At 37.6% G+C, this 14,175-nt stretch overlaps 1 protein-coding gene across 1 annotated transcript; it reads right to left on the bottom strand.

Annotated features, from left to right (window-relative positions):
* Positions 1–2,512: 2,512 nt before the first annotated feature.
* On the bottom strand, positions 2,513–8,889 carry LOC113015650 (uncharacterized). The gene is made up of 5 exons (XM_026157735.1): positions 6,468–8,889; positions 5,374–6,375; positions 3,845–4,003; positions 3,302–3,397; positions 2,513–3,223 (listed from the first exon to the last, which is right to left on the bottom strand). Exons 1-5 carry the CDS (start codon positions 6,468–6,470, stop codon positions 2,903–2,905), a joined length of 1,581 nt encoding a protein of 526 aa, XP_026013520.1. The 5' UTR covers positions 6,471–8,889; the 3' UTR covers positions 2,513–2,902.
* Positions 8,890–14,175: the final 5,286 nt, after the last annotated feature.

Here is a 14,175-nt window from a genome sequence, read left to right as displayed (position 1 = left end):
AACATTTCATGGAACCAAATATGTCCTCTGTCATACAAATATTTCCTGTTGTGTAACCATATTCAGCTTTGCGTTAATCACAAGATATAGGGTGCTATCATCCAACAACCAATATGTGGCAGCAGATTCAACACTGCATTTATGGCTATGGAAGAATTACTATTAGAACCCCTAAAAAATAATTTGATGTGATTTTAATTATTCTCTTTTCCCAGAAGATTTGGGGATTTAGGGTTGTGACTCTATGCAAGTCACTTATTAAGATTCACTCTTTGCTAAATTACAGGTCTTTTTGACAAGCTTTGACAACTCAGAACTGGGAAAAAAAGTTTTCCAGCATTCCTTCTTGTTTCAAAAACTGAAACAATCTGTTACTGCTGTTTGATTTTTGATGTTCAACAGAAACCATGAGAACTTTTTCTATCTTTCGCATGCACACATACACATTCACATACCAATTAGCACGACCCTTGAAGACCTAAGGCATGAATCAAGGGGCCACTAACAAAGGCTTTTATTGTGAAAGAGCAGTATCTCTCTCTTTCTCTTTCCCTCTTTGTCTCTCTTGCTCTCTCTCCCTTTCTTTCTCTCTATCTTGTTACTAGAAACATTTCAGGAGACGCACAAGCCTTTTCAAAAACACACATACATTGTACTCAGTGTACATCTGTTTTCTCTTAGCAGGAAATAAATTTTGTTGTTCTGCAGCTTCATGAAAGTGTTTCACATTTTTTTTATAATCTCATAGTTCCAAGAAGAAAAAGGACAGTAAATTATAGGCATAAGCAATATATATATGTCACATCACCTAATGTCAACTCATCAACTGAATTTTTTTCAACACTAAAACACAGTAATTAGAGGTCACAGAGTAAGAGATTAGAAATACGCAAATGACAGAAAGTTGGCATCTCCCAGTGCTGGTTGTAGTGAAGACACACCTGGCCTGAAGCACAGATGTTGTACATCAAGCATAACTGTGAAAGAGACTTTAGGACTTGAAAGCATTTCTGTAAAAGCACAGGCAGCAGTTACTGGGCTGGTAAGAAAATAACTAGAGAAACGAGGTGGACCAGTTACCCAAACGTACATCTCAATCTGCTCTTTCATTTGATGGGCTCTGGTTCTTACACGACATATGGTATCTCTGCGAGATCAGCCTATTTTAGTTTAGCGCTTCAACATATCTTGGTGCAGCTCATGTATGGGGATGAAAAACAAAATGGAAAAAGTGCGTGTGATGAAAGATACATGCTTTGCATGCTATTTCCATTTTTTCAGTTTTATATATGTTGCAATTTAAATTTTCTTGAACTAGAACTTGAATTACTACTAATATTTAAAGTACTAGTTGTACGAGTACACATTGCCTGCCCATTTTGTACACTATTCTTATAAACAAGAAACAAAGAGCTTTTGTTCTGGTATCAGATTCTTTGGTACTGAGCTGATGGCTCCTAAGGGGTTGTTGACTGAATCACATGCACAAGTTCTTACAAGCCTCAGTATCCTGACCAAAACCCTTCTCCCATCATAATCTTTTCATCTGTGTATTTCCACAAGTTTAAATGTGCCTGCATATATCTTTATTTCACTAGTCACTCTCAGTGAAGTGTTGGAAGCAATTATGGTTTGGCTCAAAACTGTGTTCTTGGCCCAGGGTGATCGGGAGTCCAAAATATTAATCAGCATGAAAACAAGTGTCAGGTTCCTACACTGTAAAAAAAAAAACGTTGCTAAAACTTAAAAACTCAAGGCAACCGACTGCATTTACGTTTTTAGGTTCTGATGGATAACTTATAATTTCAAGTTTAGGAGATAAGTTGCTTTAGCTAATGTTTTTGTGTTGACAAAATTAATAATTGTCCTTTTTCTCAACTCATATTTTATTGTTTTTGCAACGTATTTCCTAAAGTTTACACAAGGTATTAGTTTTAGTTTCGGCAACGTATTTCCTAAAGTTTACACAAGGTATTAGTTTTAGTTTCGGCAACGTATTTCCTAAAGTTTACACAAGGTATTAGTTTTAGTTTCGGCAACGTATTTCCTAAAGTTTACACAAGGTATTAGTTTTAGTTTCGGCAACGTATTTCCTAAAGTTTACACAACATATTTTTTTTTGTTTTGCCAATCAATTTCCTAAAGTTTAGAAAAAGTATCTTTCATAGTTTTCATGAGGTGCTCCCTGTTGTACCAATGAATGTTTACACAGTTGATTTTCAAATAACTTTGTGTTCAAACACAACTGCACCACTGACAATGTTGACTTTTGAGATCAGCCATTTTTAACATACTGACAACATTCAGCCACAAATAAAGTCCTTCCAAAAACACAAAAAAAGTCAAATTTTTGTAACAAATGTTACTCATCCAATTTTAAAGGTGGTGTTGTCAGACAGAATATCAAACCTATCTTGATAGATAGTCACTAACAAACGGATTCAAAACATCAGATGGCAGGATGTGAACAACTTCTATCTGGTTTCCATACAGCAAACAACTTTCAAACAAATTTTTCCACCACTTGTCTTTTAATAGTAATCAACACTCCAATTTCCTGTGAAGTTCAGTATCGCGCCACATTTGTTATAAAACTAGTACAAATGTACCTAAAACCAGATTATAAAAATTGTTTAAAACAGCTCAAGTTAGAATAAAACCTTTCAACATTTTATAATAACATGTTATACATGAAATCTGCAATCAGTCATGCAAGCCACATTAAGTAAAGTTAGAACAGAAGACATTGATTCAGAACTTTCTGCACCTTACAGTTTTCTTAAAGACAGAAATGAACTTTTTTCAGAGCAACTTGCCACGAAACCCAAAAACTGTAAATCAAAACAAATTGCCATTCTGTTTTACACAAGTTGTATTTGAGTTGAACATGTTGTAAAATAGGTTAGACTTTGGTTAAGAGCTTGGTTTTGAAGCTTCTTATCCTCTGGGAACAGGTAGATGTCAACTCCATAAAAATGTGTTGCACAGCTTCAAATGTGTACTTGAGTTCTTTGGGAAACTCCATGTTGAGCCCATAAAGTAGGCCAAACAAGTAGGCAAAGGCAGTGGGAAGGTCTGGCAGATCATCAAGAATAATGTCCTCTTCCAAAACAATGGCAGTGTTGACCACTGTGGACTGCGAGTTGGGTCCCACGTAGTCCTCCAGAACAGTGAGGATGCCCACCGTAACACCTCGGGTTGCCCTCTCAACTGGATCTGTATCCTATGCAAAATAAAAAACAACAGTACATATAAGTCTCTGAAAACCAAAACTGAAGATTGAGTAGATTTGCATACTCACCAGACATGTTAAGAAGAGTTTGGTCTCGTCGTCGCGAACAAATATCGGTAACCCTTCCAAACTGATGGTTCGTCGATGCTGGACTATGTTTGAGACCTAAAACAAGGAAATCAAATAAGACTCAGTCTCATTTATAAACCTACCATTTTGTTTTTAAAACACATTAAGTGTTGTTGCTCAAAATACAGCCTTAAGAAATAAGATGTTGAAATGAGTTATTACAGATAATTGGTCATGTTTTTGTCAGATTTTTTTTATTTATTTATTTTTTAAGTAATTTTGATGTGCAACAAATGTAGCACACTTATTACAACATTTATAACAAAAAGTGCCATGAGTGGGATGAGAGTTGAACTGTCTGTCATTACCTGCAATCTGCCAAACACAGCGCTGCTTGTTAGCTTATAATCCCATTCAGGACACACTTTTTGAAAACTAACAATTTTTACATCAATTTAGTAAATATTTAATAAAGTATCTTTCGTTACAGTGGGAACTTCAGGTTCCTCATAAACCAGACACAAATACATTTTTATATATTACCTGTTCATCAAACTTCTGCAACAGGGAATCCATGTCATTGCGGAAAGCAGCTTTTCTAATTCGATACAGCTTAATCAGCCGAAGTGAGTAAGTGTCGAGGGCAGTCAAGAAGGTCCCCATGAGATCCTTGGTGGTAATGCGTGAGAATTCCGCACAAATCTACAAAGCAACAAAAAAAATATAGAAGAAAACTTTTAAAGGTACATTATATAAAAATCACATTGTTTTCAAATTTGGTTAAAAGAGCTTAATTTCAAAACATTTAGTCTCGGTTGATCTATTGGTCAGGCCTTGATTGGATTTTTTTTTTTCCTTTAGTGGTAGTGGTGGTACAAATTATAACTGACGTATTAAAAAAAACAAAAAAAAAAACCCCAAGAAAAATCTGATCGGCAGATCTTACAGTAAGTCTATAGAATACCTAATCAAATGTTGATAAGACAAAATAATGGTTTCAATTGTTACAGGATTCATTGCAGAAAAGAAATAAATCAATAAATTGTATTTTAAATTCATTGAAAAAATTCCATTAATTATATAGTTATGTAGTAATGAAGTAAGAATAACATCCTGTGGTCAAATTTGTATACTTTCATAACACGTAAGTGACTTTCTCAATCCTGTTCTGTGAGTTTCATGGCTGTTGCCTGCTAAGGGTCAGCACCAAAAGATTCTAGATGCCCAGTGAAGACAAGTCATTGCGGCGACCGTGGTTCAGGGGGTTGGGAAGCTCATCTGTAACCGGAAGGATGCTGGTTCTATCCCCAGCTCTCTCTGTCCTGGTCGTTGTGTCCTTGGGCAAGACCCTTTACCCTACCGCTTACTGGTGTTGGCCAGAGGCGCGATATGGCAGCGTCACTTCTGTCAGTCTACCCCAGGGCAGCTGTGGCTACAACTGTGGTTTCCCTGCACCGATGTGTGAATGTGAGAGTGAGTGAGTAGTGGAATTGTAAAGCGCTTTGGGTGCCCAGAGAAGAGCGAAATAAAAGCAATCCGTTATTATACACAGCAAGTTGACAAGTAAATAGATTTCACTTCAATAGTTGTTGGTAATACCAAAATTAGCTTCATATTTTTAGAGCCAAGTATTTTTTTTATATTTTACCACTAGCATTGTTAGCTCATCGCGAGCCTTCAACCTTTTCTACAAGATATTGGAGTGATACAAACAGATGCTTTTAAAGGTCCTATATCATGTAAAATCAACTTTTTGGAGCTTTTAAACACATTTTAATGTTATTTCCTTAGATTAAAAACCCTCCAGAGTGGTTTTTGGCTTAATTCAGGCATTTCTTAGTTGTCTCAGTGAATCCTTTCCCCATAACCTTGGCTCAGCTCTCTCTTGCAAAACGACTGACTCGTAACATTGGGATTAAAATTTCTTTCTAACAACTCCAAATGCCTTGAAATTTTTCTGGGTGAATAAATGAACGTTTTCCATTTTAGAAATAAGACCACACTGGGGAAAAAGGGAAGAAGAAAAAAAAAAAACGGAAGTTTTCCTTTAAATATTTAAGAGATTATCTTACCTGTTCTTTCAAGAAGAGAGCTGGCCATCTGAGCTGCATTTCCTTAACCAAGGGCTGCATCTCCACAACTTCTTTCCTCCTGAGAGAGAATGTGATGTCCATCTTTTGGGTGATGAGTGCCATGTTCTTATCCCTCTTCTTCATTTCATCTTCCAAAATGCATCTTTCATTTTCAAGAGACTCATCATTGTAGTTTTCTGGGCCATCAGGGATAAAGTTGACTTCACCTCGCTTTGGTTTCTTTAAGGAAAATCTATTTGAGCCACTGTCATCTTCTTCCCCTCTTCTTTTTCGATTGACTGCAACTTCACTACATCCAGCTTTACTTAGCTTGGAACGGTAGTTGCCAAGCTTGAACTTAATGCTTGTTGCCCAACCATCATATCCTGTGCCATTGCCAGGCTCTTTGAGGCAGGGATGTTTGGAAACTAGCTCCTGTGCAACAGATGTTATTTCATTCTTGTCAGGGTACGCTTTGATTGCAAACATTTCTTGTGCCAACTTGTCTAGAATTTCCATCTTGATGTCTCTTGTTACACTTAAATTTGCCCCTGCTTTCTCATATACCTCATTGCCCTTGCGAAGTTTTAACGCTACATCATAGGAAAAGGTTGGGATAGGAAATGGATTTGGCCACTGTGAAGTGCTACGCATGTAGGTCTTTGTGGATGAGGATGGGCTGAAAGAAGATGCTGAACTCACACTGGCTGTATCAATAGATGAGATAGCGCTATGATCAGATGGAGTCTGTGGTGGCGAGGCTGATGCATTTTCCTCCCAAATGAGGTGCAACACTGCCCGTCCAGCAGGTAGCTCCTTAATATCCATCAGGTTGCAAAGTGCGTTCCCAAAATCTGGGTCTTCATATTGTATTGCAAAGTCACCTTCAAGTCCAAGCTTTGCTTGTAGTTCATCTTGAAGCTGCTTCACAGATTCTGGAACAGTGGACAGTTGGATTTTTCTGATAAGTTTTGGACTGACGTGGACTCGCAGTAACAGGGCCTGTGAAGACAAACCAAAAAAAAAGGGCGCAATTCTAAATAATTGACAAATTCAAAGTAATCAACTGAAAACTATTTATGAATAATACATACCATCACTTTCAATGCAGGAGGCACGTAACAGGTGTCACCATCAGTTGTCCATCTACGCAGTATTCAGCTAAAGGGTGGTAATCATTCAAATCTTCTGGGTCAAGTATTTCCAGATCTTTGTAGCTGCTGTCAAGCCGATATGATCTGTAGTGTTCCATAAACCAAGAGGAGAGCTTTGTAGCAACAAATGACACTTTCCCAGAGTCTACCAAAATGTTCAGTATCTTGTAGAATTCAGGTAGTCCACTCAGTTGTCCTGATGAAATGATCATGCCTTTAACATACTGGGTCCCATACAGATAAACACATTTAGCAAATGACACAGCTTTTACCTGTGGATATTTCAGTTTCAAGCACTTCTGAAGATTTTCATTCAAGAAACAGATGTCAACTGTGTCAATATTATCAACATGCAGACTTGGTTTAAAAAGACTGTGACCATCTAACAAGTATGCCATCATTTGTTGATGCTTTGAAGAAAGTGTTAGTAGTATATTCTTAAAACATTGGACATCATGCACAGTTTTCTTGAAAAAGTTGTGCTTAGATTCAAATTGAATAGTCCACAAATCAACTAAGGGACCAAAACAACGCACAAGATGACTATAATGTTCAATATAGTGGTGTTTTGGCTTCAAATTAAAATCAGGAAAAGTCTCTATCAGTAATCGTCGATGATCCAATATTTTGGTGTCCAAGTATGACAATATTTCTTCTGATAGAGTTGTCGAGACAACAATTTCAACAAGCTCCTTAAGGTCCATCAATACTTCCCATGATGGCTCATGTTCTGGTATACGGGTCCCAATGATAAAAGGCAGCAAACGCAAAAGTGTCCAGTTTTCATGTCCATTGCCACTCACTCTTCCTGTTCCAAAACTGGCTTTTGTAATTTGTTGTGGCTTGTTGAGATTATCAGAGAATTTATATGGAAATGATTTTATACGTTTGTTTAATCCTTCAAATGTAATAAAACCCTTTCTGATTAAATCTTGAAGACACAAACACAATTCCACAGGGACAACACCTTCAAAGAAATCATGTAATATATCTGGAGGAAATCCAGTGACTGGATGAAAATAGGACAACGCACTTAAGGCACAGGAACCTTTGACACCACACACACTTTGTCTTTGACCATCCTCAAGCTCTTCTAGAAAAATGTTATGCTGTTCCACAGTTCTTAATGGAAATTCTGTAGGATCAAGAGCTGCAATCTGATGTTTATCAATACTACAAAATCGACAAAATTTGTCGACATTAAAGGACTCCAAAAAGCCTGCAAGGCTGTGAGCCCCAAGGTTATCTGCACAGACACAAAATACAGTTCCCTTTAAAAAAACTATTTAAAGATTCAACATACACCCCTGTGCTTTCAAGACATTTTAAATCCTCAATGAGTGGATAAAGAAAAGCATCATACCCAAACTGTTTAACGTCTACACTTTTACCAAGAAGAGCAAGCTGTATTGAGTGTAATGTAGAACGAAACCTTGCAGATAAGTTGAGTACAACCCAATAGACAGCAGTTATTTTATGAATTTTTCGAGATGTTCCTAAAGGGTTGCATATTTCAAAGTCGTCAATATACAAAGCTAAACTAATGCAAGTATCTTGCAATCCTAAAAGCTTGTTGTTTTTGAAATACTGCCCATCTCTAAATGATCTGTAACCTTCACTAATTTCTTTATCAAATGCTAACTTTTCAAAGAAACTTTTCTCTTTCAATAAGTTCTCCAAGACCTGGTTTACTAAGACATAAACAAATGTATTTCTAGTTCTCGCTTTGTAGATGTACTCTGTAGGCTCAATTACATGAAAATTATTCTTGAAATAAATATTTCTCTTGTAATCAGTAGATAATGCACCTTTTGGTTCTGTTGAGATAATTAATGGGTTGGTTTTGAAAAGTGCATCATTTATATTTTTAATTACATCATCATCTGCCTCAATGTTCTGTTCAGCAAGCACCTGTTTGATTCTTTGAAATGAATGAACCTGAGAAAATTTTAAAATGTCACTAATTTCCTCAATAATTCTCTGCAAAGCACTTTTAGAAACATGTAACAATGTTTGCATGCATAGAAAAAGTCTAGCTATTTTATGTTCAAGACATTGGTAATCTACAAACTCATTGTCCTCTTTATCACTTGATGCTACACCTGAACCACTTGGTAATGTCTCTGGCTCCTGAGAGGTATTTAAGGATTTATCAGGGGAGCTACTTTCACTAGGACATGCATTTGCATGAGAAATCAGTCTAATACAGTTTTTTATATCTTTTGAGTTTTTGTGCTTTCTGCTTGTGTGTGACGTAAAGGTTGTTAAATTGTTGGTAGCATAGTCACATTTTTGGAAAGGACAGGATACAGTCTGATTTTTTTTTAAGTGCCTTAAAATATGTGAAATAAATGTATGCTGTGAGCAGTTTTCCTTAAATTCACAAAAATCACAAAAAAATGTTGAGATCTCCTGCCTTTTCTTAGCCCTGTTGTGTGATCTGCTGAGGTGAGACTTCAATGCCCCTCGTGTCCTGAACGAACAGACGCAGTCACTGTAAACACAGGGCAAATGAAATCCTCTTCTATGTCATAGCTGGTGATGTCTTAAGAGTACTTCTTGGCTTGAACAGACAAAAGAGCAGAACTGGCACTGCATACAAAAGCTATAATGAGAAGAGAGGAGAGGACAGTGTCAACAATTCAAAAGAAACCTGAATTAATCTCAAATTACCAAAGTTACATTACCTGATAATGCGTTTGGGGCGGGGGGCAGGCACTCCTGTTCTGATTCCTCTCCTTACCAACTCCTCATCAGTCCCTCATAAATCAGGACAAGCAGTGGTCTGGAGTTGGCTTTTAATTCTCTAAATAAATAAAAATAGCAATTAGTTTTAAAATAAAATACCAGCTTCCTGACATTACTTAAGAATTTTTTTCTCCTGTCCTAATTTTTTTGGCTCACTAAAGTGAGCTGATTCTGCCTTGTAAAATGCCATGTGAAACACAGTAAAACAAATAATTTACAAAACATACATTACATCAAATGTTTAATTTATTTAATTTATTATTAACAAATTGTATTCTACATGGAATGCACCAACAGTATACTGGGATGTATTATGTAAGCCAAGGATAATTTTGTGTGATTGGTTTTACAACTTAGAATGACAAACATTGGATTGAGAGTATGAGTGGGATAAAACTCCTGAAGCATCTGTTTAAATTATCAGTGCATTTATTAATGGTGCTCCATAAATAAACCAAAACAATGTTGTTTTGTGCATAACAAAAAGCTCACAATTGTGCAGTCAAAATGTAAAATAAAAGATGCTGAGCATAATAACAAAGACAGATTTTGCAGCTGCTCTGTTTCCAAGTTCTACTGCGCAACTGACAGCCTGGAGTTTGAAATCCTCTTTGTAACCGTGTCTCTTACAGGCGCCATTTATGGTCCTTACACGCATAATATGGTAATATTACGTTGAAGCAGAGTACGTATCACTCTGCGAGGCTCCTCGGTAGCCGTAATGCTCCAACAATCCATCAAGCAGTGCTGCTTCATAGCTTACCAAAGTCGTACCAAAACATTTTTTGACATATTTTTTTAAGCTGTGTACCACATAAAATTGGTTCGAGGTCAGTAAGCACAACCAGAATTCATACATAAGGCAGACTGTCGATTTTTGAGATGAAAGGATTTTAGGCCATGCGTCAACGCGTTAGCCCGGTTAGCTCACTAACGCCACCCAGCCCCACGCACGGGGTGATCTGCGGTAACTAGTTAACGGAGATTTGCCCCGTTAATGCAGTTATGGCATTAACTTTACGCTGACAGTACTAAAATAGTAATCTTCAAATGTTTTCTTTTTACCGACCAGCTCCTCTTTGATAGCTGCCGTGTCCATCTTGTCGTTGCCTGCAGGTGAAGCGATGGGGGAGGGGGAGTTGTGTTCAGTGAAGGAGAGAGGCGGAGTAACACAGCGTAGAGACAAAAGTGGACGAAAGAGAGGCAAACTTGCGGCTCCACGAGTATAATGATAATGTAGACTATATCGATATAAACTATATTGTCACATCTCATATTTCATTTAGTTCATTTAGTGGAGCTCGCTGGCCATGAGGACTCCACCACCCCGTTCACACAGAAACTAAAGCACACATTTTATTGGCTAGATGTGATTCGAACAAATTAAACGACATGGCAGCAGGCGCCCCCGAACTTTATTTTATTTTATTTAAATAGCGGTGGGGGGGTTGCTGCCGTTGGTCATGAGTGAGCCAGCCTATTTTGTTTCGTTCGGTGGTATGGCGGCCACAGACTGCACTTCATGAAATACGCATAGGGGGTGTCGCGGAGGCTTGTCAGATATGAGCGCGCCTCTTTAGTAGCGAAGTTTGTCGGATTTTCATTGTTTTGTGACATGGCACGTAGTTTGTGACATGGAATCTTAAATGATATAGTAAACACATACCCATAAGCCACAAGGCTTCTTAGCCAAGAAAGTAATACTATGCTAAGTTTCGGAAAAATACGAAGAACTTCAGTTGTGATATTTCTAACAGACAAATTGAGACTGTTCAAACATATACTGTCTGATATAATAAAAGAAACATTACTTGCCTTTAGAAACTTGAGATGAACGATCTATCCAGCTCCTAGCCTCACGTTCTCATTAAGGCAGACGGGCAGGTGGCTTTCAGTCCTTGCAAAAGCGCAAAGTAGACCCCGTAGCATCCAAAAATATGAGATGCGCATGCGTACTCAGGCACAGAAAGGCGCCAACAGTTTCAACTCATGTAAAACTTGAATTCATTCATTTTGCCAGCAATAAATTTCATCTGAGACCAACTTTTGCTCCAAAACGTTAAATGATTAGTTGAAACCCTTAATGTATTTGAGTTTATGGGCCAACTGAACTTTTATTGTTGAATTGTGAAAGAAATGACTGTAAGCTCAACAACTGCAAGTTTGATTTTTTACAGTGTACTTCCTTCTCCATCCCAGTGTTTTCTCCTGCTCTTCTGTACCGTGTTCATCACAGGAAATGTTTAGGGGAGAGAGACAGTAAAAACCTTGTTCTGGAAGTTTAGAGGGGATGCCTCCTGGACATGAAATAGTCAAAACATTCTAATATTACAATCATGGTTTTGTGGGTGGAAATTGTGTTCTGGCTACAGAAGAAAAACAAAGGTTTGTTCATAGACTCTTTCAGAGCATGTTCCATTTTCTATATTTATGACATATTGGGCAACAAGTTTTTGCTTTTTTTTTTGCAAATATATTAAAAAGCTTGTTGTTTGTGTGTTTCATTGCATTGACTTAACTCATTAATCTTAATTCTTTGCTGCATTATTGGCACTGTGACTCTCAGAAGAATCTTTAATTCATTATCTTCAATACCCAAGCTGCGATACAGTCTAGTCATTTCCTCGACCACAAGGTGAATGAATGAGATGTAATTTTCAATTAAACATACAAAGAATATGGTGGATTTGACAACAAGTTGTCGTGTTTCACATGCTAATGAGACAATTTGGGTTTTTTATTTTTCGTAATCCTAACACGTATACAAAATGGAAAAATTGCTGTGTGGTAACTGAAAGATCTTTCACAGGAGCTAATGTTTCGAGCAAGTTAAATTAGAGATTTGGTTTCAATGTGTTAGCTATTTGAGCCTTAGAGCGAGGTCTGTGATACTCTTTTTTTAAGAATTGATTGGAGAGGCTTTTAAATGTCAGAAGATTCAGGATGAAATTCGTTTCTTTTTTATGTTGTTAAAATATTTACATGACAAATATGTTTTTTCAGACACATAGAGCTTGTTCGAAACTGTGTGATAGTTGCTGCACTGTACACAGATGAAAAACAGGAGCACTTGTGCATGTTGAGTTCTTCTTATCAGTTAAAATAATGTGCCGCAGCAGAGTATTTGCAGGTTTTATTTGCCTGTCATTTTGACATGCGGTGATTTTGTGGTTCAAGCATATACTCTATAAGTAAACACGCAACTGCATCAAATACATATTTACAGATGTCCTTCACCACTATGAACACATCCTGGTTTAGTTATAAATACATTCTACACACCAACGTTGTTTAAATGATGCACTGAGTGAGCCAAAGTATATATGTTCATCAACGGAAAGCTAACTTAATCCCTATTTTTTTGGCATTAGTAATTACCTGCTTGCTTAGCAAACATATCCGATTTCATGGCACTATTTTCAAAGAGCTGGCAGTGCCATTTATGGCCTGAGCTTGGTTGTGCAGGTTCACTAGATCTGATATAAATCTAACCAAAGGTTTAGTTTGTGTGTGTTGGGGGTTATTTGAATGTTGCAGCCCTATTTTGCTTTTGTGAAGCAGTGCAACTGGAAATGCAAAGTCTAATTATGGAAATTATAGTTTAAAAACTAAACATTGGCTTTCTTTAATTTTCATGTGATTTTTAGCCAGATCTGTTAGTCTGATGCTCAAATACTAAATATGACAGAGGGAAGAACTGAAATCTTTGTTTAATAAGGTGAAGAAAAATGAAAATTTTGCATTAATTTCAACTGAATATACTATTTTCACATTTTGCAGGAAGGAAAAGAACCCCATTTATCCTACTGGCCAAAATGTATGTTCTATGCCTATTTGACGTGAACACGATGACAGATAAGGTGCGTTATGAATGAATAATTAACTCACAGAGTAAACTTAATCAACTTAATGAGGACGGTATTGTGGTTTATTGCAACAGTTGCTTTGAGCTAAAATCGCGCTGCCACGTGCTTTCAAATACGGACAGTCAGAAAGCAATGGATGTGACAGGCAACGGAAAACTAGACTACATTAGTGTGTGTGTGTGTGTGTGTGTGTGTGTGTGTGTGTGTGTGTGTGTGTGTGTGTGTGTGTGTGTGTGTGTGTGTGTGAGAGAGAGAGAGAGAGAGAGAGAGATAGAGAGAGGGAGAGAGAGAGTTTCACAGGGCTAGTCATATCTGTTCTTAGGAGGAGGGAGTTGTCTGGTGAAAAAACATGTAAAATAATAAAGTCGTGGGAAAAATGACCAATGCTAGTGTGATTAAAGCTGAAATGGATGCTAGTGGTGTGCAGTCACTTGGTTAATTATCTGAAGCATGTGCATGCGGGCTACATCGGCGATAGCATCATCTATGCCATCTTGCATATATCCTTGTCCTGATCTGTCAGTCTCTCTCTGAGTTCAGTGTGTGTGTGTGTGTGTGTGTGTGTGTGTGTGTGTGTGTGTGTGTGTGTGCGTGTGCGTGTGCGCGCGCGCGCGCGCGCGTGTGTGTGTGTGTGTGCGTGTGTGTGTGTGTGTGTGTGTGTGTGTGCTGGGAAGCACACTGCAGGTCACTGTTCTTAGGAGGAGGGAGTTGTCTGGTGAAAAAACATGTAAAATAATAAAGCCGTGGGAAAAATGACCAATGCTAGTGTGATTAAAGATGAAATGGATGCTAGTGGTGTGCAGTCACTTCTTATCTGATAAAAACAAAAGCCACAAAAAATGCACATCTATCGATCTGACTTCCACTCATACGTAAAAGGTTAAAAAAAAAGTGAAATTATCTGAAGCATGTGCATGCGGGCTACATCGGCGATAACATCATCTACAGCATATGCCACCTTGCATATATCCTTGTCCTGATCTGTCAGTCTCTCTCTGAGTTCAGTGTGTGTGTGTGTGTGTGTGTGTGTGTGT

Source organism: Astatotilapia calliptera, chromosome 23 (assembly GCF_900246225.1).
Source record: "Astatotilapia calliptera chromosome 23, fAstCal1.2, whole genome shotgun sequence".
NCBI classification, from domain to species: Eukaryota; Metazoa; Chordata; class Actinopteri; order Cichliformes; family Cichlidae; genus Astatotilapia; species Astatotilapia calliptera.
The sequence above is the reverse complement of the archived record's forward strand: the minus strand, read 5'-3'. Positions and strand labels throughout refer to the sequence as shown.

Excerpts from the sequence above, each read along its gene's own strand:
- LOC113015650 (XM_026157735.1), bottom strand. Across the intron at positions 3,398-3,844 it reads TGCAGAAGTTTGATGAACAG|GTCTCAAACATAGTCCAGCA; the intron begins GTAATATATAAA and ends TCCTTGTTTTAG. Across the intron at positions 3,224-3,301 it reads AACTCTTCTTAACATGTCTG|GATACAGATCCAGTTGAGAG; the intron begins GTGAGTATGCAA and ends TATTTTGCATAG.